Source organism: Seriola dumerili, unplaced genomic scaffold, assembly GCF_002260705.1.
Source record: "Seriola dumerili isolate Sdu_G_001 unplaced genomic scaffold, Sdu_1.0 BDQW01000468.1, whole genome shotgun sequence".
NCBI lineage: Eukaryota > Metazoa > Chordata > Actinopteri > Carangiformes > Carangidae > Seriola > Seriola dumerili.
Genome location: NW_019174723.1, coordinates 2,706,083 through 2,733,907, shown reverse-complemented (window position 1 = coordinate 2,733,907; position 27,825 = coordinate 2,706,083). Strand labels below are relative to the sequence as shown.

General features: G+C 40.4%; 1 protein-coding gene across 1 annotated transcript; it reads left to right on the top strand.

The window, feature by feature from the left end:
- The first annotated feature begins 4,569 nt into the window (after positions 1-4,569).
- Positions 4,570-27,551, top strand: vwa5b1 (von Willebrand factor A domain containing 5B1). The gene is made up of 21 exons (XM_022763431.1): positions 4,570-4,708; positions 4,902-5,063; positions 7,003-7,222; positions 7,474-7,628; positions 8,709-8,840; positions 10,590-10,714; positions 12,630-12,806; positions 13,985-14,095; positions 14,864-15,066; positions 16,372-16,486; positions 16,695-16,880; positions 17,188-17,389; positions 18,069-18,265; positions 19,438-19,672; positions 21,606-21,899; positions 22,585-22,722; positions 23,398-23,532; positions 24,128-24,193; positions 24,619-24,688; positions 26,186-26,309; positions 26,892-27,551. The coding sequence occupies exons 1-21, from the start codon at positions 4,570-4,572 to the stop codon at positions 27,549-27,551; spliced, it is 3,846 nt and encodes a 1,281-aa protein (XP_022619152.1).
- The last annotated feature ends 274 nt before the right edge of the window (positions 27,552-27,825 follow it).

The window sequence follows — 27,825 nt, the reverse complement described above, 5'->3', positions numbered from 1 at the left end:
CCCGAGCCACCAGAGTCAGCCAATCGAAGAGGCCAATGGAACCTGCTGGTTATTTTACAGCACCAGCTAATGTTAACCTTAATTCAGTGGACTATCATGAGGTGAAAGGTTTAAGAGGAAGCCAATTAAATCCTCTGTTGACATCTTAGAAGTTACATTTACGTCTATTTTTCTCTCTTTTTTCGATAGTAGTTATAAGATTTTTTTTCATTAATTAATGCTCTTCTTTATACAGCTGAGGCGTAGTTTGCAGTTATATAAAAATAAGACAAAGCTTGAAGGCATCAGACTTAACATTAGAATGAACGTTTACGGAGTTTATGGGGAAAACGTGAAGGCACCGTAGTATGTTTGTCGAGTGAACCTGCTGACACACCCATCACAGATGATTTGCACTGAACCGCTACATGAGACATTTCTTCAGTTAATGACAATTAACTAATCTAATATTTATGTAAAGCCATAAAAATAACAACATTCCACACAGTGTATTCTATTTATTTAGTCTTGTATTATAAATTTGCTTTGTTATTCATAAATTTTTCTCTATTATGCCGTTTATCTAAAGAAGCATACTGGGTGATTTAATTTCCTCATAACTCTCATTGTTATAATCTTGACGTGCACTAATATCTATGAGCTGAAGTATTTTCAAGTTCCACTACATGGTAAAGTTTACTTGTAGGCCTACATTCACTTTGTCTTGTAAAGTATCTAGAAAACTATTCAGTAAATAATAAGTATTATTTTTTTTTTATTATCATTCATTTCAAAATGTTCTGCCTATTATTTCTGTAAATGAACAATTATTTTCTTTATATAGTATGGACGTTAATGGACAATTCCACTTAAATTTAGATGTTGATGTTACGTTGTTGGATGTTGGAGTAAAACAAGGGCTACAGCTATTTTCATGATTAATTAATAAAAGTCGATAAATAGAGAAAACTGTTATCATAATATCCTGGAGCCGGAGTCGACTCCTTATTAAATAGCTTGTTTTGTCCATCAGCAGTCAAAAACCTTAATATATTCAATTTACCATTGCCGACAAAGAAATGCAGCAAATTCTCGCAAATGCAAAGCTGAAACCAGGTATTTCTGCTTGTGAAATAACACTATGACTCAATTTGGAAAAAAAATTTGTTGTAGATTAATTTCCTGTCTATAATTGACTCAATGTTTCAGCTCCTATACAGTGCAGGTAATATCATTGCTTGACATGGTGACAGAAACATTTTAGGTGCATAAAATGCATGAAACATTCATCAGAACTTCCTGTTCAGAACATGCTTGATTGCCTTATGTATGATGGTGACATAGACTCATTGTTCAAAGTTGAGCTGAGGCAATCAGTGGACTAATTGATGAGTCAATCACTTATAGACAGTGAGTCATTTTTCAAGCAAAAATCCAAACATCCTCTAGTTCCAGCTTTTCAAATATGAGCATTTGCTACTTTTCTTTGTCTTATGTGATTGTAAACTGAATATGTTTGGGTTTTGGGTTTCAACAGTCAATATTCTCTGACAGCTTGACTTAATGATTAATCTAGGAGAAATAATCTGCATATTAATGAAAATAATTGTTACTTGCACAATGTAAAGTCACTTATGCTACTGCGTTGCTAAAACATAACCTCTAAATGTAAACTGAATTTGCCTTTTACCCTCCCACTCTGTGGTTGTTGTAAGAAAGAGTGAGTGAGTGAGTGTGTGTTGGTGTGTGACCGTGTTGGAGAGGTAACAGATAAGAGAATGAGAAGCCAGCAAGTGGTGAGGTGAGGGGGGGAGGTGTGTAGAGACCAAGTTTTATTGGCTGCAGGTAAATTCAATTTGGAGGCGGATGCTGAGTTTCAGCCAACCCACCCCCATGCACACACACACACACACACACACACACACACACACACACACACATAGACACCATCTACATACACGACTATACCAAAATGACTTTTTAAACACTTATTAATTGTCATGGTAACCCCGCATGGAAAGCAGATGGATCAAACCAAGTGATCACAAAAACACAGAGACAGCCAAACACCCACATTGGATTTAAAACATTAAGGGCTTTCCAATCACACCAGGGAGAGGAAGAGAGAGAGAGACATTATAGGTGATATGATGGAGAAACGCATCTGTTGTTTCCAGCCTCTTTTTCACTCTCCTGGTGTTACACTACATGTCATTTACACTGATCCCTTGCTGTTAAAAAGGATACCTGGATGGCTCCTGTTGTCATCGATGTCAGAGAGGGCTGGAGTGAGTGGGTGGTGCTGATGCTTTCAATGCGTAGGGGATGGGAAGGGGAATATTTATTGGAAGGACAGGACCCTATGTCACCGTCCCCCCCTCCCTTTACTCTCTCTCTCTCTTTCTCTCTCTCTCTCTCTCTCTCTCTCTCTCTCTCTCTCTCTCTCAAAGCCCTCCAACTCCAGCATCCACAGGGAGGAGGAGGAGGAAGAGAAGGAGAGGATAAATACAGTTTCTGTAACCACATGTTGCTGTGCTTGATTGAAGTGCTGCAGCAGCTCCTACCTTTCCCTTTCTTTGCATTGTACATCTAACTAACGATGAGTCCGCTGCATCTGTAGTTTCTGCCACCTGTGGCAGCACTCCTATTCCCTCTACGCCACAGAGAGAGAACAAAAAATTGGAGCCGAGAGGTCGGAGAGGAGGAGGAGGAGGAGGTGGATATCTTTCATGATAAGTGGACTTCTGACAGAGAAAGAGATCCTCGCTGCATATCCAGTTGACACAAATGAAAGGTAAGGTAATGAGGCTGATAGTATGACTGTATCAGATGCATTTTAATGGCGCAGTGTGTCTCTCTGATGATGCATATATTAAACATCCCTGTCATTTGTTTTAAATCAGGAAAAGGTCAGGCCAGTTAGATGATGATTAAAACTGCCAGTGATCTGTCTCAGTTTGTGCTGTAAACAGATATACAGACAGTGTGTTTCAACAGGTGGTTACCACAGCATCTGCGCTCTGTTTTGGCACTAATGAGTGCACAGGAGTGTGGCACTGCTGATAGAAAATGTTAAGAGTTGACGGTTTGCTGGTCTTTTCGCAAAACCCAAAGGGAGGCAGGGTGATTCATGTGACTGAGCCAACCAGGAGAGGAGCACCCTGGGACTGTCACTTTTAACACTAATCATAAGCTGAAACACCCTAAAGAAAAAGATGCTTAAAAAGACACCTACCAGTCTCACCAAATTTAAAAAAAAAAAAAAACTTATTTCAAATTTGAATCCAAATCTGCTTTTACAAATGAGATAGAGGTTTAATTTCACATTAATTCTTAATTTTTTTTAAATCACTCACAGCAATATGATATTTTGCAGTCCAGCCATGCACGAATCATTCTTTATTCACGTATAAAAGGAGATTGTTTCTATATAGGGACAAAGGGATGTATCTCTGTTTGCCTCTAAATCTGTGGTTGACTGGACACACGATGGCACTGTTGAGACAGACAGCAAAAATAGTCCCTAACTGCATCTGAATGACCTTTTCCTCGCCATAAATAACCATGTGGTGCCTAAAACCCCAGTTTGGCTATTAGAAAAGACTGATCGAATTTGATATTGATTCTGAAGGACTTCTTATGCAGCCAGACTATGAGTGTTAAAGTTGTGTCTGTGGAGACCAGCTTGAATTTTCGAAGTGAATATCATTTTGTGATTTGTGTGTGATGGACAGAGATCGCCCTGTGTTTTAATTGCAATCAGTCACGGTGCCGCAAATAAAGGCACACTTTCGAGACGTTGCTGGTCAGTCAGCAGGCGAGCAGGCCAGCAAGCAGAGCTGTCTCTATGGAAATTGCTTTCGTCATAACACTTCCTATCAAGCCTGTGCTGGGGCTCTGGTCGTGCAGCAGACACAGACCATTGACAGCGCATAACCAAGATTGCTGGCGGAGGAGACGACATTAACAATGAAGCACAGCCCTGAAGCAACAGATAATTTTATAGTATCACTTACACAATTACCAATGCCGTATTCCTCCCCAAGCAGTTTCAACACATCCAAAGTTTATTTTTTTCCCCTCACATGGCACTGAATACAGTTTTCCCTCTGCTATTACATTGCTGGTGTGCTGTAGAATTGAAACCACCCTAAATTTGTTTTATTGCCGTGACCTTTATCTCAAATGCCTAAAGTACCTCTGTCACCCGCCCTCAGGCTCCTTGGTTTTACATCATATCGTAGAAGATTATTGAAGTTGAAATACCTATTAAACCACAGGGCTCTGCGTGGGCTCACCTGTACTGTTCCCTCCTTGTTGGGCCTCGTGGAAATTCGGGAAGAAATTCGCACGAAGAAATCGTGGCGTGCGAACGGACGACTTTTGTAAACTCAGCTTTTGAAGTTTTGATCCGTTTTTGTATTTTGTATTATTTGTATTGTATTACACCAATATAAACAAGACACACACGTGTGGTGGTGTGCAGACTAGTTTATTTCACACATTGTTGGTTCAATTGTCATTATCTGAGGAGGTTTTTTTTTTTTTTTTCCCCACATGTTACAAAACCAGAATCCTAAAACCAGCACCATGCCTGGACTCATTAACAAGGAGAATCGGAGTGCTCTGCCCCTCAGTGTCTCTGACATCACTTCCTGTGTCAGGGGTTATACTCTGGCCCTGACAGCTTCTATGACCTATGAAAATATTGAAGATCATGCAATCGAGGGTAAGTGTGTACTACAGGAGACTAATTTGTTTACTTCAGTCACGGGAACGCTATCCACTTTCAATCAATTTAAACCCACCTTATGCTCTGAAACACACTGCTGTAAAACTGATTGTTATCGACTGAATATGTGTAATTGCTTGTCTGCTGCATCTGCACATATTCATGTTTTTCCTCTTGTGCTGCTTTTTAGGAATCTTCATTTATCCACTGGAGGAAAAGTCCATTGTTGTAGGGTTTGAGGCTATGATATCCAGTCAGATCATAACACTGCAAATCAAAGACAAGGCAAAAATTGAGGACTGTTATCTCGATTGCTACAACACATCTAATGGAGCTCTCCAGAGTGGCAGTGGTAAGATTAAAGGTGCTCTAATCAATATTTTTGTATAAGCAAAGGATCAAGTGACTATAATGTGAAATGGGGTTGCTCATAGTGATGAACCCAGAGAAAATTATCACCTGACTCTGCAGTTCCTCTTCAGCTCTATAGAGTGTTTAAGTGTCTTTCAGCTCATTGTTTTGATGTTGTTCTTCACGGTTTTGGTTCACTCTCACTGCTTGTAGCAACCCGTTTTCCAAAGTTAGAGACCATCTAGTGATCATGGTGAATGTATTAGCTACTAAGCCAGGAGACCCTCAGAAGTCAGTGGAGACGAACTGAAGGAAAAACCAACATAGAGTGTCTTAGTAAGGTATTGGGCCACCATGTGCTGCCCTCATTCTCCATGTCACTGAACTCTACTGGAGGGATGCACACAATTCTTCCAAAAGATATTCCCTCGTTTGGTGTTTTGATGACGGTGGTGGAGAGCGCTGTCTAACACGTCAGTCCAAAATCAAAATGGTTGAGATCTGGTCACTGCGAAGGCCATAGAATCTGACTCACTTCATTTCCATTCTCATCAAACTATTCACTAAGCCCTTGTATCCTTTGGATGGGGGCATACTCATCCTGGAAGAGGCAGCCTCCATCAGGATAGAAATGTTTCCTCGTAGGATAAAGGTGATCACTCAGAACAACTTTTTATTGATTTCCCTTCTCTATAACTGTGCCAGCAAAATGCACCCCACAGTATGACAGAGCCACCAGATCACCTCACTCCTTCCATCGTCATACAAAATGACAATCAACTGAGCCTGCTCAGCATTATTATAGCTGCTGCAGAGCATGACCGGATGTTAATGGCTTAATTGTACCACTCAGTGCACCAGTGTGGAAGCATCTGCATTCGTTATGTTTCTCCACTCATTAATTCTGGTTTTTCTTTTAATTTGTCACCGGTGTATATATTCATCAGGTGGATACAAATGAATGTTAATGTTGCTCCGTGTCTGCTGGATGTGTAAATCAACATCCAGGTAATTGTTTGCTAACATGTAGCACATCAATTTTAAGAGGTGATAATATACCACTGTTTAGAGCTTGTTGCACTTTCCCTAAGTGGTCTACAAAATAATTGAATGCAGGTTTAAAGGGCCACTTCACTAATTTTACATATGGAGATCACTTTGCTTGTCACCTGTGATTTCTTCTGTGGTTCTGATGCGAACTTTCATTAGGACCATTATTTATTTATTTATTTCTTAAATTTGTCTCTCACAAGTGCCCAAACTTTATGGAAGGGCAATGTTGAATTGATGGAGTACCCCTTTATATTTTTTGTTACATGGGTATGCATATAAAACTCCAACACATTCTCATCAAATGTAGAGTATTTATGGATCTGACTAGGGGTTTGAGTCAGCTAGAAATTTTTTTTATAAGCCAATATAATCAATGGGATGTGATCTCAAGATAACATTATAGTTAGTTATTTCACTAGTGCAAAGAAATACTTGTGTTACTGTAGAATTAACTCTGAGAGCAACAAGACGTGATAATGTGATAATGTGATAATGTGATAATCTACCTTGAGGTCTCTCTAAAGATACACCTGCCCTCTCACCCATGCTTTAATCTTAGGAAAGACTCTTACTCAAGGTGCCTTGAGTTGTTTACAGGTTTTTAAGAGGTTAATAAGTTAGAGGTTTAACTGACTTTGAAGCCTGACTTTGATTTCGACATAAATCAGCAAAAACTTTCAGCAACAAAAAGTCATTCCAACATTCTGTACTACGAGTGATGTCTGTTTTCAAGATTAAAATGAAGAATTAAGGAAGGAATCAGGCGTCAAAGATAACTCCAGGCTGTTTCTGGACAGCTTGACATGGACTTGTATACCCTGAGAGTCATACAGGTTGTGGTCAATTTTAAAAATGTGGTTGTTTGCTAATCTAGTCTGGTGTTACAGGACACATAGTGTTGGATGAGGATTTGGAGGCGACAGTGTTAGTGGTTAACCTTGGGATCATCCCTCCTATGGAGACGGTCCATATTCTGGTCAGCACCTCTTCTGAGCTCTCAACCCTGCCCAGCGGGGGCATCAGGGTGTCAACCCCACCGGTGTGTACGCCTCGAGTACAGAGGACCATCAATGAGGAGCAGGGACTGTCCCCCAACTTCTCCAGAACGTAAGAAAAAAACGGAGGAACTCGTGAAAACAATAATAATAAAGAAAACAAAGAACAACTGCCATATTGATATTACACCTTGTTACATGTTGTGGTCAAATTTGGTGTATTTCAAAGTACGATTTTTTACTGTAAACTGGATTATTGGGCCCCAAATATACTTTTTTTATGGATGGAATCTGAGTACTAACATTTTATATGTTCATTTGAGATGGCTCCATTTTAATGTAGTTATGCTTTGCCACTTTTAGGCGGGACAGGCATACCAGTGCCTCAAGTCCTCATGATCAAACTCCCAACTCCCCTCAGCTGTGGTTGGCTTCACTGCTGGAGGAGGAGGCCATCAACTCCATGGACTACAAATTTAACTTCCAGTTAGAGATACGCGCTCCTTATCTCCTCGCAGGTCAGAGAACTAACCATTATTCCAAGAACAAATCCATGAATCCAGTGGGCCAGCGTGTATGATCATATAACAGGCCACTTGAGCTATCCTGTAATCAAGCACTGCATTTTAGAGTTTCTTGACAGCTCTCATGTCTGCAATAAGAAATTGTTATCGTGATGCATGCTGCAGTGAGGTGAAGAAAAAACAAAACATTGCTTCAGCTTTATTTGTGTGTACAGCAAATGCTGAATTGAATTGGGTTTTGGTAACAAAACAGGAAGGAATGTTTTTTTTGGAAAACGCGATTATATTTTCTGGCCAAGGATTAGCTGAGAAGATACCATTCTCATTCTTGTCTGCACAGTATGAAGCTACAGCCACGATACAGTTAGCTTAGCTTAACATTAAGACCTGCCTAGTTCTGTTAAAAAAGAAAATCCACCAACACTAACACTTCTTATAAACCCTGATTAAAGATTTCTACTCATTAAATTCAGTAAAATCACAACCAGGGAACGTCACAAGTACTGGTAGGGAGATTTTATTACTTTTGAACAGAGACAGCTGGATGTTTCCCCCTGTTTTCAATCTTTACGCTACGCTAAGCTAAGCTAAGCTAAGATAAGCTAAACTAAGCTAAGCTAAGCTAAAATAAGATAAGCTAAACTAAAATAAGCCAAAATAAACTAAGCTAAGCTAAGATAACTAAGCTAACCGTGTGCTGGCTGTAGGTTTCTATTTATCCAACACACATGAGTAACGGTGGTATTGATCCTCTCATCTAACTCTCTGCGCAAAAGTGAATAAGTGTATTTTCCAAAATGTTGCACTACTCCTTTACTATAAACTGTTGATTTTTATCATCATAGAATTTTTTACATAATAATAATTATTGTCTGTTTATTCTTCATGTTTGATCAAACAAGTGCACCAGCACTTGAAGGCATCAGTACAAGAGTTATCTTCCTTATTAGATCTTTTGAAAATTTGAGCTCTTTTAGTGTAATTCTGGTGATTTCTGTGGGAGCTGCTGGTTTGTTATTGCTGGAGGTGAAGCCAGTGGTTATTTGATCTGCTCTTGGTTTCTGCTCTGTGTAGGTGTAGAGAGCCCCTCTCATGCAATCCGAGCTGATGCGGACCCTCTGGCCCGCTCTGCCACCAGTGTCGTCATTACTCTGGCGGACAAATACACTTACGACTGTCCTGTCAAAATCCTCATTTACCCGAGCGGTAGGTGTACAGCTTCAAAACTCACTCACAGCACGGCCCTGCAATTAGTCTCTCCTCCCCTCTCAAGTATAATATTTTGAAATTGTTTATTTAGGCTCTGTCGAGCTTCTCTTACAGTGTTTTTTTCTGTTAAGCTCATAATCAGATCAGTGGCGAGGTGATTCACTGCCTCTTGTTATTAATGTATGACATGCCAGCGGAGACAGACTCCATTGTGTGGGTGTGCAGTGTCAGGTCTTTTTGTTTTTCCCCTGTGCTCTCATCTTTCCCTAACTGCTGTCTTGACCTACAGTATGTGTGGGCCTGTTGTCTCCCAGAGGCAGGAATGAGCCCCGGCCTCGCTGATCCAATAGGCCTCTTATGAAGGCTTTTTTTGTAAACAGACCTGTGACCAGTGCTGGTCAGTTTAATTCAGACTGGTGCAATGACAACATGGATGTTCAGTTCGAGTAGATGGAGATGGAGGAAAGCGAGCTCATTACAAGGCATGCATGTGTGTTGTAACAAACACAACAGAGGGTAGAGGTTTATTTTCATCATCAGCTTGGTCGATTAATGACCAGAAACATAGACTGCATCATATAAATGCACCAGTTAAATACATTTTAATACCACATAATATGCAATTAAATAGTTGCTTCATGGTCACACTGTTCAGAGCATGAAATTATTCAATGAAAACCAGAAGGGGTGATAACACCAAGAGTTATTTAGCTAGTACTATGTAGTTAGTACATGAATTTATTGACATTTATATCACATTGTTGTTAGTTCCTCCCAGCAGTATAATCCCCAATTATCCTTGACTATTCATTAAACACAGCCTGGATAAGCAGCAGAAAATGGATGGGTCGACTGGTGTATACATTAAGCAGTTTAAAAATTACTAATTCATTAATTAGTTAATTAAGGTCCACATGAATTTTACATAAGATCAGAGGTTTGAAACAACAGTGCTGGTGATTTTCGTTTTCAGCTTTTCCGGTTGTGTTTTGGTTTTAGCTATCACATATAAAACATTTTAAAACTAATGTTATTGCTAATGACAGGCTAGAAAACATATTAAGAAACTTTATAAGTGAAATCTTTTACTTTTAAAGTCATTTTATATACTACAAAGGATGCAATTTAATACCTGTTTCATGGCCAAAGTATAAAAGATGTCAGTGGAAACCCATGGGAAAGATAAGGCCAAATGCATGAATTTATTGACATTTTTGTCTTTACTTCTCAGCAGCACATGACCTGGATCTGGATAAGCAGCAGAAACAGGATGGATGCATTAACCTATTAAACACTGACCAATTAATTTAAGGTCCACATGAATTTTACATAAGGACAGAGGTCTAAACCTCTATATTTTATAACTAATGTTTGTAATGTTTGCAAATTAAAGACTTTTTGATCTAATATTTTGACAAAGCTGAAATCAGCTTTTTAAAAACCATCACTTTAAAAAGTACAGATACCTTGTACTTGTACGGAACAATTACAGTCCAATTCCTCGCGATTCACTCAACCCTCTGAGCTCATGCTGTTTCCTTTAGACACAGCTGTGATACAGCATCTTTATTTGCAATCACCTCTTAATTTTTTCATCAATATTAGGATAATTCTGCAATTCAGATAACCACACTCCCCCACCCTGTGCTGCTACCTGGAGTCAGTTTCAGACATTGTCCTTTGCTTGTCAATCTGCCTGTAATATATTTAGTAATGTCTCGGTCCTGACCAACTGTGTCACTGTAGAGCCTCATCTGCCACATGTGCTCATTGAGAACGGAGACATGACACAGGAGGAGTATGATGAGTATCTTCATGGCCGGAGTGATTTCATCAAGGCCACCAAGAAGGACTCCAGCAATGAGAGGAAAGTGAGTGTGTCATCGACCTCAGCATCGTGTACCTGAACTGATGACTGCAACATCGTACCAATATCATTTTGAGGAGAGTGGTAAAGTCTACAAAACAGGACATTATCACAAACAATTCCCTGCAACAAATACTATTTTTATGAAACCGCAGTGATGTTGTCACATTATTTTGTTATATCTTGCAATATAATGCAAACCAATACTGGACATCATAGTTTCAAAATCACTACAGGGTTGAATCAACTCCTGTCTGATATAGTCTCAACAAAAAACTGAACATTATGATCTCTGCAAAGGTAGATAGGTTTCATTGAATGGGATTGTATCAGATACCTTTTGCCAATGTTCATGACACTGTGTCTGCCCTTTATGTAAGTCCATAATTTCATGAAATGTGTAGAGCTGCAAATCTGGAAAGAGTAAAGAGTACATTTTGTAGAGCAGAACCAGTAAAGTCCATGTTGCCAGATGGGGGATTTTCTGCCCGACTGGGCAACTTTGTTACTTAATTAGAGGGTAGGCTGGTTGTGATGATTTGGGTAACTTAATGTACCATTTGGGCAGTTTCCAGTGTCAGAAAGTTAGGCTATATTGGCTTTTACAGGCAAGCAGAGCCATGCAACACTTCACTGTAATTGATGTCTATTTTTAGCTTCAACCGGGCAAAGACTGCTTGCCTTTCTTGCCTTGAAGGCATGCCACTCTTTCTAAATATGTTTATGAATGTTTATTTGCAGTACACATCAGAGATAAAGATATATTAACACAGTGTGAGTTAAACTGAATCTAAAAATATATTATGCTGCCACTGTGTTCAGAGTGAACTGTGTTATGACACAAACTGCTGCAATCTGGTACAGAGGCATTTAACTTAACTTTAAAAGTAGCAAGGTGCTACATGTAAGTTTTTTGCTACATAGCCAATGTTAGCATTAGCAGCTGTTTACTTACCAGTCTAAAAGAAACGTTGCGAGTTCAGCATCAAACTTAAATTCTACTAGCCAATCACTGTCTCCAGTGGTGGAATTTTAACTCTTATTTTGCTTCTACTTCTATCACTTCTATTGCTGAAGTTAGCATGCTAACCTGCTAGCATCCCCTTTAGCAATAGTACTTTGCAATTGTGAGTCATTGTAGTATCTAGTTTTCCCTCAGTCCAGCATGAGAGGATGACGAAGTAGATCAGAGGGTGTATAACCTCTTGCCTTGTAATGATGGCCGAAGCTTATGTCAAGACACCATTATCACTGCCAACACCGCCCGATCATGACAAGAAACTGCGTTTGGTGGCAGAGAAAACTCATAGCTCCTTTAATTGTCTCCATGAGCTGTGCCTCACTGCCACTGCTGCCCCCCAGGAGAGCCTAACTCCTCTTATGTGGAAACAGCCCTAATGCTTACCTATGTTATTACAACCTGCCCAAATCAATAATTTACAAGCCCACTTAAAGAAAATGTAGCCACACCGATACCAGTTTGGCATTATTTTTTCTCAAAATGCCTAGTTTAATAGCTTTGTTTTTATTTATTTAGGAGAATCATGTGTTTCCATTCATATCTCAGCTGTGATGAGGTTGTTAAGTGACCAGCAGACCTTAACAGGAGAAGGAGAGAGAGAGAGAGAGAGAGAGAGAGAGAGAGAGAGAGCACTTAGCCATAAAAATCGGTTTCTATGGAAACACTCCAAAGGCTCGCCACACTCTGCCTGGAATTTCCTGCACATCTACAATAATTGATGTGCTCTGTCTATCTACCTGATCACTCGTATCTCTTTTTTAAATCTTCTTTAATCTTCTTTTTTTTTCTTTAAGTGATAAATCAAAGCATTCACAAATTCTTAGAAAATCCAGTTATCTCATGCTGTCAAATCCCCAATGATTCATGCCTTTCCTTTTTGCTTCCTTTGTCTTTATAGGTTGATATCATTCACAGGCGGCTGCATAAGGACATCCTTCACAACCCTGTGGTTATGTTGAACTTTTGTCCTGACCTCAAGTCTATCAGCTCAGATCTGAGGAAGGTTCACGGCGAATTTATCTTCCTCATTGACCGCAGCGGCAGCATGAGCGGGGTTAACATCAACCGTGTGAAGGTTTTTTTTTTTTTATATCTCATTTCTCGTATAGATACAGATCCAAACATGCATGGTGGCATACACTGATTTACGTATACATTTTAATGTATCACACAACACTACACTACACTAGTTTAAAGATGGGTTTCTCTCGATATGAAAACTTCAGATTACAGTGAATTTGCTGAAATGTGTCATAGTTGCCATAGTCGACGCCAAATGGATCAAAAATATACATGATTTTTAAGAGATTAAATGGAAAGCTAATGCATCAAAACACACGATGAACATGATATGCCATCTGGGGCTGTATAATTACCTTATTGGCTCGTAGCTATACTGTATACTCAGTCTGCAGAGATTATATACGTGTGAAGGACATGTACTCAAGAATATTAATCAGACAAATCACTCACTATTAACTAAACGTCTCCCAGTTGCTAGGTGTTAGACAGCACTTCTTCGAGGTTTCATCAGACTTAATATGAGGTTTCTTTACCACCTACATTAAAGGTTTATGTTATTTAAAAAAAAAAAATGTTTGTAAGTTATTTGGCTGCTTGTGCACTGAGCCTGCCCTGTGATGTGTTGCCAACTGATGTTCATTTGTGGCCCAGACTCGGTCTTTTATTGGATATGTCTAATACCACAGAGTCTAGGCTTAAGGCCAGGGTGAGCCTGGTGGTGATGTACCAACTACTTACCACTGATCTTTCAAAAACTCCTACAAAATACCCTCTGTATATCTTTAAAAACTGGACTATTATATATCCAGGTTTTTCTTTGTTAATGCGCCTGAATAAGCATTTTATTATAGATTGTCTGGCTGATGTGACCATGTGCTCTTCACTTGAATGAAGGTTTAGATAAGTGTTATTCCTCTGGAAACTGCATTTCTGCTGTAGAAGAGGCGATGATTGATGAAATGATACTGCACGCTGCTCCACTTCACTCACTCCTCTCCTTGAGAAAATCTGCTACACAGTGATGACAGCTCATATAGCACGATACATTCAGTCAACTAGACATTAGCACATGTAGCTGTATTGCAGTGGGAATACTCTAACAGGACATGAAGCACCTAATGAGCCGAAGAGTTTTGCGTTTTGTTTTCTTTAAGAATTTCAGATTTCACAGCCTTTATGTGGTTCTGTTTTCTGGAGGTGGACTTAATCTGCTCTCGGTCTCTTTCCCAGGATGCCATGGTGGTGATTCTCAAGAGCCTCGTGCCTGGATGCCTTTTCAACATCATAGGCTTCGGCTCTACATTCAAATCGCTTTTCACAACCAGCCAGAATTATGAGGAGGTAAAGAATCTCTCTGTCATTTAATGGGAATTAAATGGCTGTTAGTTTACTTGTCATGAGTAGGAGACCTCAGGCTTTGAAGAGAGTTGTATTAGTGTCATCTGTGGCTCTGAAAAGCGCTTTTTGAAAAGATAAACAGGATTATGTGATGCTATATAGTTGGATGGTAGGAAATGTAGGGTGTAGCATTTTTGGGGGGCTTGATCCATACTTACAGTCGTGGAAAATGTATTCAGATCCTTTACTCAAGTAAAAGAAATATAATATAATACAATTACAATTAAAAGTCCTTCATTAAAAATCCTACTCAAGTACTGAAGTACTATCTGCAAAATGTACTTAAAGAATCAAAGTAAAAATACTAATAATCTGCAAAAAAAAAAAAACCCTGTTGGTGTTATATTATTATTACATTATTACATTGTTAATACTGATGCATCACTACATAAGTGCCATTTTACAGCTGCAGCGGGTCTAGGTCTTCTTCATATTAGTCCAATTCCTAATCTAGCTGTTGAATCTGTAGTGATATCACACAGAGAAAAGCACCAAATCCTCATATTGCTATAATCAGTAATGAACATATATAATATTGTGCAACTAGATAATACATTGCTTTGTGGCAATTTGTTTGATGTTTTCATTTTGTGTGTATAACATTTTGTGTTACAACAGATCTGTTGTCAACACTGAACTAAAGCAACTGTATGATGCTGTAAAATAAGAAACCTCAGTTTATATATTCTCCTCCTCACCATGATGATCCAGGAGGCTCTGGCCGTGGCTTGTGAGTATGTCAGGAAGATCAGAGCTGACATGGGGGGCACCAACATCTTGGCACCGCTCAACTGGATCCTGAGGCAACCGATGTCCAGTGGACACCCACGCCTGCTCTTCCTGCTCACCGACGGAGCCGTCAGCAACACAGGCAAAGTTATCGAACTGGTCCGCAGACATGCACGCTACATCAGGCAAGTATGACTGCTACCGCACTCGGGCACGATGCTGAATGTTAGAATGAGGAGTAAAGATCAACATTGACTCAAAACCCATCACAAACTGACCCGTTTGATATTGAATTTGATTCATATCTGCACACACAACTTGTCACACTGACATGAATATATATCTGATGTAGCCACCTGGTTATTAAGAGTAAAGAATGAGTCAAGGCCAAGCTTATTAGAAGCCACTGTAGCAGTAACAGCACTGGCAGACAAACTACTGTATGTTGTGCCAAAGAAAATGATAATAAATTCATCTTTTTGTTTCTGCTCATTATGCAGATAGCAAAAGCAAAGCTCACACATAACATAAAAATTACATCCAGGGATTGCCAGGGGCTTAAAAGCAACACCTGGTTATGGAGCTGTAATCCTCTCGAAATGAAATCTGGAAGTACGCATCTTATGTTGTGTCAGTGTCAAACATTATACATCTCTATCACTACAAGGAATCTGTCAGAATCCCGACATTTTCGCAGGATTGATTTTAGATTAAAATAACACAACATAAGAATGCTCCCTGCCGGATGCCAACAGCAGCTGTCAGCTGAGAGTGGGCGCTGGTGGCACAATAGAGCTGCCGTATACAGGGAAATCATTTCATTTTGCTGCTTGCATCTCCAGGTCTCACACTGTGAATCCCTCTCCTGAGTCACCCTAGAAATAATTGACTTTTGTCTTCCCCCTCTTAATGGATGACTGCCCCCCCCCCCCCCCCCCTTAATGGTTGGCTTCCCCCCCCCCCCCCCAGGAGCTCGGCCAATCCGTCGACTCTTCCCGGGTCATTATCGCGCTATGCTTACAAATCAGTGCAGCCTTTCAGAGACAAGATCAAACAACAATGAATCTCTGTTTTGCAAAATCCGTGTTACGTTTTTAACTACGTCGAAGGTGACATTTCCGTTTTTATCCGCACTCTCTGAGCTCATTAAAAATGTAAAAGGGACATTGCTGGTGCAGTGGAATTGGTCAGCTTGTCTCCTCTGTGAGAAATGGAATAAAAATGGTCAAATAAAGCATCTCCCATTCTCCCTCCCTGGAGAACTCTGAAAAGCAGTAGGCATGTCTCAACTTCCCACCATGAAAGATAATTTCCTGTTTTTCCCCCAAAGCTACTGTATGTTTGACAAATTAGATAGTTTATGTATATCTCCACAGCATTTCTTTAGAATCTCTGCAAAATGTGTGCACATCCTGAGAAGACACCTGTTACCATGCTCGTGTATATCTCGATCTGTCCATGGAGCTGCAGTGTTTAATGTCTTTGTGCAGATGTTTTACGTTCGGCATAGGGCAGAATGCTTGCAGGAGGCTGGTGCAGGGACTGGCGACAGTTTCTAAAGGAACGGCAGAGTTCCTGGCCGAGGGAGAGAGGCTGCAACCCAAGGTACTCATTTCCAGCTTTGTGTGTCACCCATAATGACAGCCAGCTATTCTGAGGGCCACTGAGGAGCCATTATGCAGCGGTTTCAAAGCGCTGAGTGTCTATCGCTGATACCAATTAGGAAATCATATCTCAGAGACGCCATTGGCTTTATGCACTGGTCAGGCAGAAGCTGAAAGTCTGTTTTCAAAGGCTTATTTTTGCTCCACAGATGATAAAGTCCCTGAAGAAAACCATGTCTCCAGTGCTCAGTGACATTTCCATTGAATGGCTCTTCCCTGAGACCAAGGAAGTGCTTCTGTCCCCGGTGGGCAACACCTTCCTGTTTCCAGGGGACAGTTTGATTGGCTACAGTGTGGTTTGTGACACCACACGCTACCACACCAACCCCAAATCTGTAAGTGGAAGACACCTGCTGAAAAGTGATGTAAACGACTGCATTTGGGATGACTTTCTGTGTTGTGAAAATTCAAATTCAAATTCAAATTACACCATGTGATTTCTTTTTTGATGTTTAGTTTGATCATAGACTTCACTTAAATCACTTATCTGTCGCCTCTGAAATGTGTTTGAAGTAAATCCTGAGGGAATTTTTTTTAAAAAAAAAGGGCTAAGCTCAACTATGCAGAAGCTTTTTAATCTCATTAATGGGCCTTCATTTATGCACTTTTCTTGGATGTGTCACCTACTCTAAATCTTAACAGGATAAGAGGAGGCGATACAGCATGATGCGCTCCATTGAGTCGGCCAGCTCTGTGTTTTACCACTCTCAAGAGGAGGACCAGGTGAAGACAAGTGTCGACAGTCAGGGCTCCTACAGGGAAACAGCCTCCGGCCCTCTGTATGACTCCTACCAGGACTCCGTGATAGATGGCAGCCCTGTAACCACAGAGCAAGACACCATGGGTGAGTACATACTTCCTAGATGAGGGGATCTCCAATTGCTTAGACTACAGTTGTTAAATCTTAATTAGTGTGTTCTTATTACTAGTTCAACTGGTCAGGCCGTGACAACTGTCATTGTAGGTTTCCTGAAACAGATATAATGTAGATGTAAGACCACGATTAAGTCGCCATGTATCTGCCCTCTGTTTGGATGAGCGCAGGATTCAAAGGCAATTTAAAGTAAATCAGGTCACTGTTATAGACTGTATATAAAGATGGACGTATCCTCGGTAATGTCACCCATATATGCCTCAATTATGCATAACTTTAAACCTTGAGTGAGTTATATAAAAATTCACCCCCGTACAGTTGTCATGAAGGGGGGAATTAGCTTTACAGACCAAAACCTTTTTTTGTACCAGGCTGTAAATGTGTTTACTTCTGCTGTAACATGGGAGTCCAGGGGTTTGATTTGTTTTTGGAGCCAGCCTCAAGTGGCCATTCGAGGAACTACAGTTTTTGAGACTTCCTGTGTTGGCTTCATCTTTCAGCCCCGGAGGTTGCTGCTTGGTCACGGTTGGAAAATGGTGTCACCTGTCAGGGGGCCCAGTAGATTTATTATGGCTCATAAATCATGGGTTGAAACATCATTTAATATTAGCTCACATTAAGTATTTGTTTCTTTGAACAAAAACATCAGGGTTGGGTAATACATCACCAAGAAGGCGGGCGTACAGCACCAACCAGATAATAGACTACAACCCGGCTAAGAGGGTCTACACTCCCAGTGACCCCAGCTCTGTGGTGGCTAAGAATCCACTGAGGAGAGCCAAGGTCCAGGAGCTGGTCGGCCAGATGAGCCCTGAGCATGAGGCGCAGTGGAAGAACGACTACCAGGTGTGTACCCGCGCTGCCAAGAGAAACATCCACATGATTGCTTTTAAGATGATCTGCTCTCCTCTAGTTTCTGAAAATGGATCGGCAGTTATTTCTGATTCAGTCTGTAATTTAGCTGTAGCTCATTGATCTCACATCCGTGATTCCAAACTGAAAATAATAATCATGCTGGTCGTCAGCTGCTGTACTTGTTTAAGCACAATGTAGTGCAGTTATGAAGGCAGAAGGCAATCTTATTTTGTATCAGGAAAAATGATATTTGTATTCAGACTGTGTTGACAAATTAACATCTGACCCTGTCTGGACTGGTGTATAATCAAGAACAGACAGAGCTCAGTAGTGAAGGGCAAAATATATGAACGGTAATCAAATTAGAATATTTCTGTGTGCATCATGGTATAACTCAACAGAATTCATTGGGCTGTGAAGAAATTATATCTTCTCTTTGTAAACGCAGCTGAGGCTCCATTGCCCTCATGCCATGCCTAATCAATCGAAATCTAATTATAATGAGTAAATAGTAACTTCGTATTTATTTGTTTATTTTTACACAAATGAGAAGATGAAGACTACACCTCACATTAATCTGATTTATTCTCTACTGCACAAATCAACCAAACAAGTAGTTGATTATTTAGAAAATTAACTGGCAACTACTTTAAAACTACTAATTGTTTAAGTAATTTAAAAGGAAATACTATATATTCCCGAGTTTCAGCTTTTCAGTTGTGAACATTGGCTACTTTTCTTTGTCTAATGTGATAGTAAACTGAACATCTTTGGGTTTTGGTCTCTTGGTCAGACAACAAGAAAAATGTGATGACGTCAAGTTTGGCTTTAGGAAACTGAGACAGACATTTTTCACTATTTTCTGACATTTTATACACCATGCAATAGATGGATTAAAGAAGAAGACGATTGCCAGATTAATTGATAATGACAATAATTGTTCGTTTTAGTGCATCTAAAGGTGATTTTCCTATATCTTTTTAAAAAAAAGTCCTTTTGATATTCCATTGTATGATGTAAGCAGCATGAAATCCAAGCTCGAGTGAAATCATTTAAATGACCAGAATTACAATCAGTAGATGAGGCTACATACCATATTAAATCCTGTGATTGAACCAGTGTTTTTTAAATTGGGGAAAAAAAAAACTTTCTGTTGTTTTCAGCCACAGCTGGCAAGCCTGTGCGCCACATCTTCCAGAGGGCGTCCTGCCAGCTGTCACAGGCCTCTCCCTCAGCAGGAGCCGCTTCTGCAGCAGGAAGCCGATTCAGAGCCTCAGGACAACCCACAGCCCAGCAGCGGCGGCGGCGGCGTGCTGCCAGCAGCTCGCAACACCGCTGGGGAAGACGGATCCAGATCCTCCACCGACAGCCCATCTGTTGGCAGTGTCGGAGATACAGGTGAGACAACAAACACAACAATTTTAAATCATTATTTTCAATCATTTTCTATTGTTTTTGTTTGCATACCAGAGCATCTACAAGCATACACAAGTGCAGATGTAAAACATACTGTAGGGATGTTCATACAACAGTGGTACTATAAACCCTATAATCCCATCCCTCCCACAACAAGCCCACCACCCAGCTCATCAGCTGTCTCCTAAATCTCCAAGTGAGTCAGTTCATATTCATTCAAGAGTCCTCAAAGTTGCATGCCTTTATAAAAGCCGATGTAGTCCACACAACAAGAAAAATGACTTAAAGACAATGTAATGGTGATAATAATGGTAGTTATCTTCCTGGTCATCCACATTAAGAGAAGGAAGGTTCTCATAGTATTGTAGTAAAGGAGTCCGGATCCTCATGAATTGTTGTTTATCCCTTCGACAACTTAATTTTAGGAAATACATTGTGTCTCTGATCCATATTGTGAGTCTAAGTGGAGACTGTTGCTTCCAGCAGAATGAGCCTTCTAGCGATTAAGGAGGTAAATGTTACAACCACTTGAACTTTGCCTTTTTATAGAGCAAGCTTCTGGAATAAACCCACGCACAGGGTTGGGAGAGAGGAAGAAAACTTGTGAATGTCGTCTGCAGGTTGGCCTTTTACATTGAGGGCAAGAGGGCTCTACATCAGGACACATTTCTGCCAGTCATGTCATTAAGGGAAGTCTCCCAATAGTCATTATTTAATTGGTCGCCCACCGCTGCCTAACATCCTAGAGTGAGGGGGTCAAGCTATTACATATCATATTATATATAGCTGATACAGAACCTCTACTGAGAGGGGAACATTTCTGGACAAAATGCCTGATCTGGAGGTGATCTGAAAAAATTAGCTTTGTGTAAATCAAGTGTTTTGACAGAGTGACTACCTGCATCATTAAAGATCACTAATTAACTCATTAACTCATGGGCGGCTTTGGAGGTAAAGAGGGTTTTCCACTAATCAGAAGGTCGGTGGTTCGATCCCCGGCTCTTCCAGTGCACATGTCCAAGTGTCTTGGGCAAGATACTGAACCCCAAATTGCCCCTGTATCGTGTGTGTGTTTGTGTGTGTGTGTGTGTGTGTGTGTGAATGGGTCAATGTGATTAGTAGTGTAAAGCGCTTTGAGTGGTTGTTAAGACTAGAAAAGTGCTGTATAAATGCAAGTTCATTTACCAAGCTCATTCATTATATTTCTCAAACAATGTTTCCTGAACTGTCGCCCTCTGTGTCGCCCTCTGAGGCTTAGGTTTAGGTGTCACAGAGGTTGCTTGTTAGAGTTAAGGATTTAGAGGTGCTGTTTGGACAGAGCCAGGCTAGCTGTTTCCCCCTTTTTCTAGTCTTTATGCTAAGCCAAGCTAACTGTAGCCTATTGCCTCTTGTGTCTGTCCATGTTTAATGGGCAGACACAAGAGTGGTATCGATCTTCGAATCCAACTTCAAATATTGCCCAAAATATTGAACTATTCCTTTAAAATAATGGAACATGAAATCCTAATCCCAAATTTGGATCAGAATCTACTTTGGAAGTAACAATAAGGAAACTGAGGCAATAACATTTGCAGCCATTTAGTTCAAGGCAAGACAAACACAATGGATTTATTCAGTCTGATGTAACAAGTCCCTTAAAGGTTTGATATAAATGACAAACAGGTTGTTAGGAAGGACAGGAAATGATTTTCTATATTTTGTGACAAAACAAAAAATGACCCAGGAGATGAATAGCAGTCAGTTGTGGTCTGTTTAAACAGGATGAACACAGAGCTTTGGAAACATGGGTGATGAATTTAACACGAATCCAGTTGCAATTGAGCAGTAGCAGGCAAGAGGCCTCAGGGAGATCTGACAACAGTGTGATTGATAAGTGCAAATTTAGGAATCAAATCTTGCTGCTGTGATGTTTCAGATGGTTACGGACACCAGTTATGTCAAGCAGAAACCCCACAGGAGAACCGAATATCAGATCTGGGTGCTGCCAACCAGCACAAAGGTGACTGCAAGGCCGTGGTGTCCGGACTGCTGTGTGGGAAACCGATGAAGTGGGAAGTGGTCTTCGATATCGAGCCATTCCTGAACGGACGGGAACGTGAGGAAAAGGTTCACGAGGAGCTGTGGAACGAGACCTTCCACCACCTGGCTGGACACTCCATCATACACGATTTTGAGCAGATGGCGGACAAAGAGTGTGAGATTGAACACGGTGAGTGTGTCTGGGAAGACGTGGGGATGTTTCATTTTAATATTTAGCTGTTAATATCTCTCATCTGCTTATTTTACATAGCTGTTGAAATTTTTGAAATGAAACTCTAAAGGAACGGGTCAACATTTTGGGAAATACAGTTGTATATTTTTAAGAGTTAGATAAGAACATTGATACCACTCATTTTTATACTCTCTAAATCTCACTATATAAAACGTGATATTTTCTTGTTTAATTAATACAAGAATTAAATTGTAAAAATGGTTTTATGGGAGGTTAGATGCAGCACAAGTGTCATAAACATAATTTTTACACTTTTGCACAGATTAATAACATGTTAATTAGCGAGATGTAGAGGTGCTCATGGGTGATTTTGTTCCCATTCAACTGAGCCAGGCAAGCTGCTGTTTTCACTCTTTGTGCTAAGTTTACCAGCTGCTGGCTTTAGCTTCATATCCAATTCATAGATATGAGCATGGTATTGATCAAGAAAGCAAATAAGTGCATTTCCCAAAATGTCTAACTATTCTTTTAAGATGCATATGTCTATAGGTTATGTACTGTATATGTTATGTATGATTTGAATAATGTTATTAAACATTATTTAATACAGTATAGTGTTAAAAAATATTATGTAATCCAGTGTGATGTTACGTAATCATTTTATATTTATTATAATCCACAGGCTCTGGCAGGAAGTACCAGCTATATGCTATTCACACCAGCAAAGCCTGCAATATACTGAGCAAATACACAGCGTTTGTTCCCATCGACCTGGACACTAATGAGTATTTGCAGACATGTATTGAATACATAAACCCCGGTAAGTCATATGGATTTAATGTGACTAGATCCTTACACAACTCATTGTTCAGTCCTCTCCTCAAGTTCAAAAATAACCTGGAAAAACTTCTTGTATTTGAACTTTTTTGTAGTTAAGCGTTAGTATTAGTTATATTAGTTATCATATTAGTTATAAACCAAACAGTGTGGCCTATAAAGTCAACAGTATGTCGTGTCAGTAAAATGACTTTTATTAAAGGCATACTTTGACATTTTGGGAAATATGCTTATTTGCTGTCATGCAGAGTTAGATGAGTAGACTGATACCAATCTGATACCAGTCAGGTGGTTAGCTTAGCTTAGCATAAAGACTGGAAACAAAGGGGAAACAGCTAGCCTAGCTCTGTAGAAAAGTAAAAAAATATCCATCTTAGCTCATGTTTACAGCTGAAACAATTATGAATGAATTCCCAAATAAAAGCTGTTGATAATAAAAGTTAGTTAGTGGAATTAATCTTAAAGCTTCTTTAACAGCTTCCTAATGTGCATATTTTTACAGGACCTCTGAAGATGCAACTTGCTGCTGAATAATGTTGTGACTTTTCCTATAAGGTTTGCGTCACAGATAGGGCGTAATTGTGCAACACAGACGCAAGCCAGCTGCCAACTTAAAATGTTTTTTTTTTTTTTTACAAAGTTTGAATTTTGTTTTCAGGTGAGGGTCTGAAGAGGGGCTCACACTCCAGCTCTCGTTCAGGGAGCAGGAAGAACAGAGGTTACTCCATTGGACTGGGTCGCTCTCAGTCTGGCGGCATGTCAGAGGAAGCTGAAGACATCCTGCAGCCCAACAGTAGGCTGCATTTTTTTTAGCTCACACTTTCAATCAATCCCAAATAGACTGAGCTTTCATTTTTAGATCTCTAACCAATGAGAAATATAGTAGAAAGATATAAGAGCTACAGAGCTCTTTTTAGGGAGAAGGAGGTATGAGATTTTTCAAGATTGATGTTTATATATTTATATTTATTTGAAAAAGAAAATGGTTGCAGTCTTGCAATCGCAAGCACTGGGAGCTGTGAGATATTGAACGCTCATTAATGGGTGTGCTGCTTTACATCAAAAATACTCCAACTTCAGCGAAAGGGCGCAGCATTTTAAATTGGTTTTCAGTGGTGGCATAGCAACAGCAGGCACGAAGACTAACACACTGCTTGAGCATCTGCTTGGCACTGCAAGTTAAAAGAAGGTGCACAGTGGGCACAGATGCAGATGAGCTGCATCAGTATTGCCTGATAATCTAATCTTTTTTTTTTTTTACTCAAACAACATCTAGTTAGGCTCTGAGAAAAGAGGGGGAAATGATATTGTAAAAAATTAAAATAAAATAAAATAAAGGACAGCTAACAGTCAATTCTCAATCTTTGTTGTCATTGTCTCAGGTGGAGAGGATGGTGTCTCTCCATGCAGCACTCCCTCCTCCGCTGGCTGGGAGAGATGTAGCTTCACAGAGGGTAAGTGCAAGACATCAGCAGACATCAACTGTCTGGCAGCCTCTTCTCATTTTCTAGGCAACTATGCTGTATTGCTCCAAATGTGAAACATGAGATTATTGATATTTTAGTCCCCCTTCTTGTAAGTGATAACAGAGGTCGGCACAATTTTGTAGCTTGTATTGACAAACGCTGTCTGGGCAAAAAAAAAACCAACAAAAAAAAAAAAACCAATGAGCACACACTCAGAAGTATTTCAGTTGCAAAGGGGGACAGCTCATGAAATATATGTTCTCTGCTGTCACTGCTACAGCTCAGTGGGTGTGTTTTAGCTCTTTGTTACCCGAGACTCATGTCAAGGACAAAATAGAAAAGTGACAGAAAATGCCACTACTGCTTTCTCTCTCTCTCCTTCCCTTGTCTGACTCTGCTTCTCTGTCTCCAAGTCTCCCAGAGGAGTCCGTCTGTGACCTCTGACCAATCACAGAAATCAGTGGAGAGCATTTTTTCTGCCAGGTGGGTGATTGGAGACCGGCTGGGAGCATAAATACGCTGTGGTTGTGGAACCACTGCGTGAGCAAAAACAGGGACTACAGCATTATAGTTTGAGAATCGCTTCACAATAGCATCTTCGTCTTTATCCATTTCCGCCAGATGATTTTGAGAAAGCTGTCTTGAGGTTAATGCATCAGAAGAATATCCGACTATTTCATGACCAGAAGATAAGAGAAAAGAACTAGTTCCTACCATGTTCCGTCAAAGACGCGATAATCATTTAAATGTGGAGATAATGACCCACATTTTCAGACAGTGTCTCCTGGAAAGCATTCATAGTGTTGCACTCAGTTGTTCAGTGACAGAAATAGCTGTGTAAAGAAACAAAGAGAGAAGTTTAAATGTTACTTACTTTCGCACCTCCACACAGCTGGACTACCACGGCATAAAGTTGGTGTTATTGTTGTATTGTCAGTTTGGAAATTGTTAGGACACAGCCATCCCCACGTTGCAAATGTGTTGTTGGAGACGGTTTCTGAAGATGAGGATGTTGCAGTTCGTTCAGGCATGTCTGCAAAAACAGCAGGACAGAGAGGACTGAACACTGTAGAAGTTTTCAGACAGCAGAGATGACAGTTCCAACATTGAAACCAATGATGTAAATACCTGCGTCACTGCACTTATTTGAATGCTTCAAATATTGTTGTTGTTAATTGTTGTTTATCTTTGCTAAAATCATGAAGGTTTTAACTTCTAATTACCAGTGCTGTAGTAGTTGTCTTAGAATATGGGAAGAAGAGAGAAGAGAAGAAGAAAACAAATTGCATTGAGTTACTGAAGCTAATGCAACAAAGGCTAGCCCGGACATGAAGGTCCCTTTAGGCACGGCGGAGCTGTGAGCTTAATGCTAACGTCAACATGCTAACATACTCAAACATACTCACAGTGACAATGCTAACATACTGATGTCTAGAGGATATAATGTTTACCATGTTCACCGTCTTAGCATTTAGCATGTTAGAATGCAAACATTTGCTAACTAGCACTCAACACAAGGTACAGCTGAAACTGATGGGAAAGTTATTCGTTTTGCCATTTTGTCAAAAACCAGAGTATTAGACGCTCATTAAGGATGCAAGATTAAAAGTTATTAAACTTCACTCTGACAGATATGAATGTCTGTGCAAAATTTCATAGGAAATCTATTTAACACTTGTTGAGATATTTCACATAAAACCTGATGGTGACACTAGAGGAAAAGTCATGAAATTACCAAATTGATTATTGGTCTATTACAACAATGCCATGTTAAGAGCCACACTGCTAGTATGGCTTAAAACTCTCTTTGCTCTGAATGTAGTGGAATTCTATTATGTGTAAATCTTCATATGTACCAAAATAATCAACAGAAACTCTTACCTTCCTATCCTGATAAAAGCAGTAGATTAAAATCGAATGGTGTGTGCTACACACACTCAACACTGTGATTTACATCCGCGTCTCCTGCCCCTCTGTAAGGCTGGCCCTCAGCAGGACTCGTCTGCTGACTCGAGCTGCCAAAGGATTCATGTGTCGATCTCACAGCAAGTCTGGTGATTCAATTGGAGAAAGCGACAACGAGAACAAAGACTACATTCCTCTGGTGGGTAGCCGATCTATACATGTGAATGCTCTGTCGACCTGCATGTTTTTTGATGGACACTAATTTGAACCGACTGTCTGGGGAGACGAATGTGTCACAATCTGTTGAGCCAGTTTGAATACAGGGGAACAATAAGCAGTAGCACTCCTAAACTGCTTTGAATAGTGGTGAATGGCAAGGTGTGCAGCATGGAAGCATGTCATATCTTATTTACATCATACCCAGGACCTTTACCTGCACATTATTCCCCTTTCTTTGCAAAGTCTTTCAGTCTCTTTGGAAAAAGTACATAAAAATAATACAGAGATGGTAAAAAGAGGGTGTCAGTGGTGGATACTGGCTTTTTGATTGGTTATTTATAGATTACACTAATTCATCTTATAGCTGGCTTGTATATATTGTGTTGGTCTTGGACTTTAAAACACCAGATCAGAGATGCTCAATATATTTCTCTGGTAACTGACCATGGAAGGAAATGTATAATCTTGGGCAACTAAACTGAAAACCATCATTTTTTTTCTTCAAAATCTGTATTGAAGCAAACCACAAAATCAAAAAAGTTATCTATTTCCTTCTGCACAGCTGTTGTTGCAGTTGGCTAGTGGAGCATTTCCCCTGGACACAGCTCTGTGTGATGCCATCAACGTGCCCATGGACAAGCTAAAGTGGACGTCCCCCTTCACCAGCCACCGCACCAGCTTGGGCCACTTGTCTCACTCCAGCAGCCGCAGAGCTGAAAGTGCCGATGACGGGCACAGATCACTGTGTGAGCCAGAAACATATCAGCAACCTGCAGAGAAAACTGCAGGCATCGACAGTCCTTCTCATCTGTCCAAGAGTGCCTGGACGGATGCGGGTCCTTCCTCATTAGGAAGTCCGTCCACCGCTGCTGAGCCCCCACTCTCCCCGCACTCCCAGGTGGACAGTGGACGGAGCTCTGGGTCAGGGGGCTTAGAAACAGCATCGCCCGGCGGTGTGCTTAAGAGGATGCTGAATCCAGAGAGCATGGTGTGGGCCACAGCTGTGGCCCTCGCCTGGCTGGAGCATAGCTCTGCCAGTTATTTCATAGAATGGGAACTGGTAGCCGCCAAGGCCAGCATGTGGTTGAGTGCACAGGACATCCCAGAAGGCCGAGATTTAGCCTCCATCAAGGCTGCTGCCAACCAGCTCTTCATCATCCTCAGACACTGGGATGAAAACCTGCAACTGAACATGCTCTGTTACAACCCTAACAGTGTCTAGTCCAAGACTAATACAGACCACTCAGAGTACTGAGTCCCATATGATACTATGCTAACTGAGGCTGTACTATTCTTCATTCAGCAGTATGTCCTCTGGAGTTTGATTTTACTGTGGCAGTTGTGAACAATGTGCATCTTCTTCTGTTTGTGTGCTGTTCCTTCAAACATATCACAGGCTCTTCAGAGGCACTATGTGCAAGCTATTACCTCGCTGGTGCCATATACTGTAGCTGGATCCCTGTTAGCAAGGGATCTAATCAGAGTTATGCCACAGA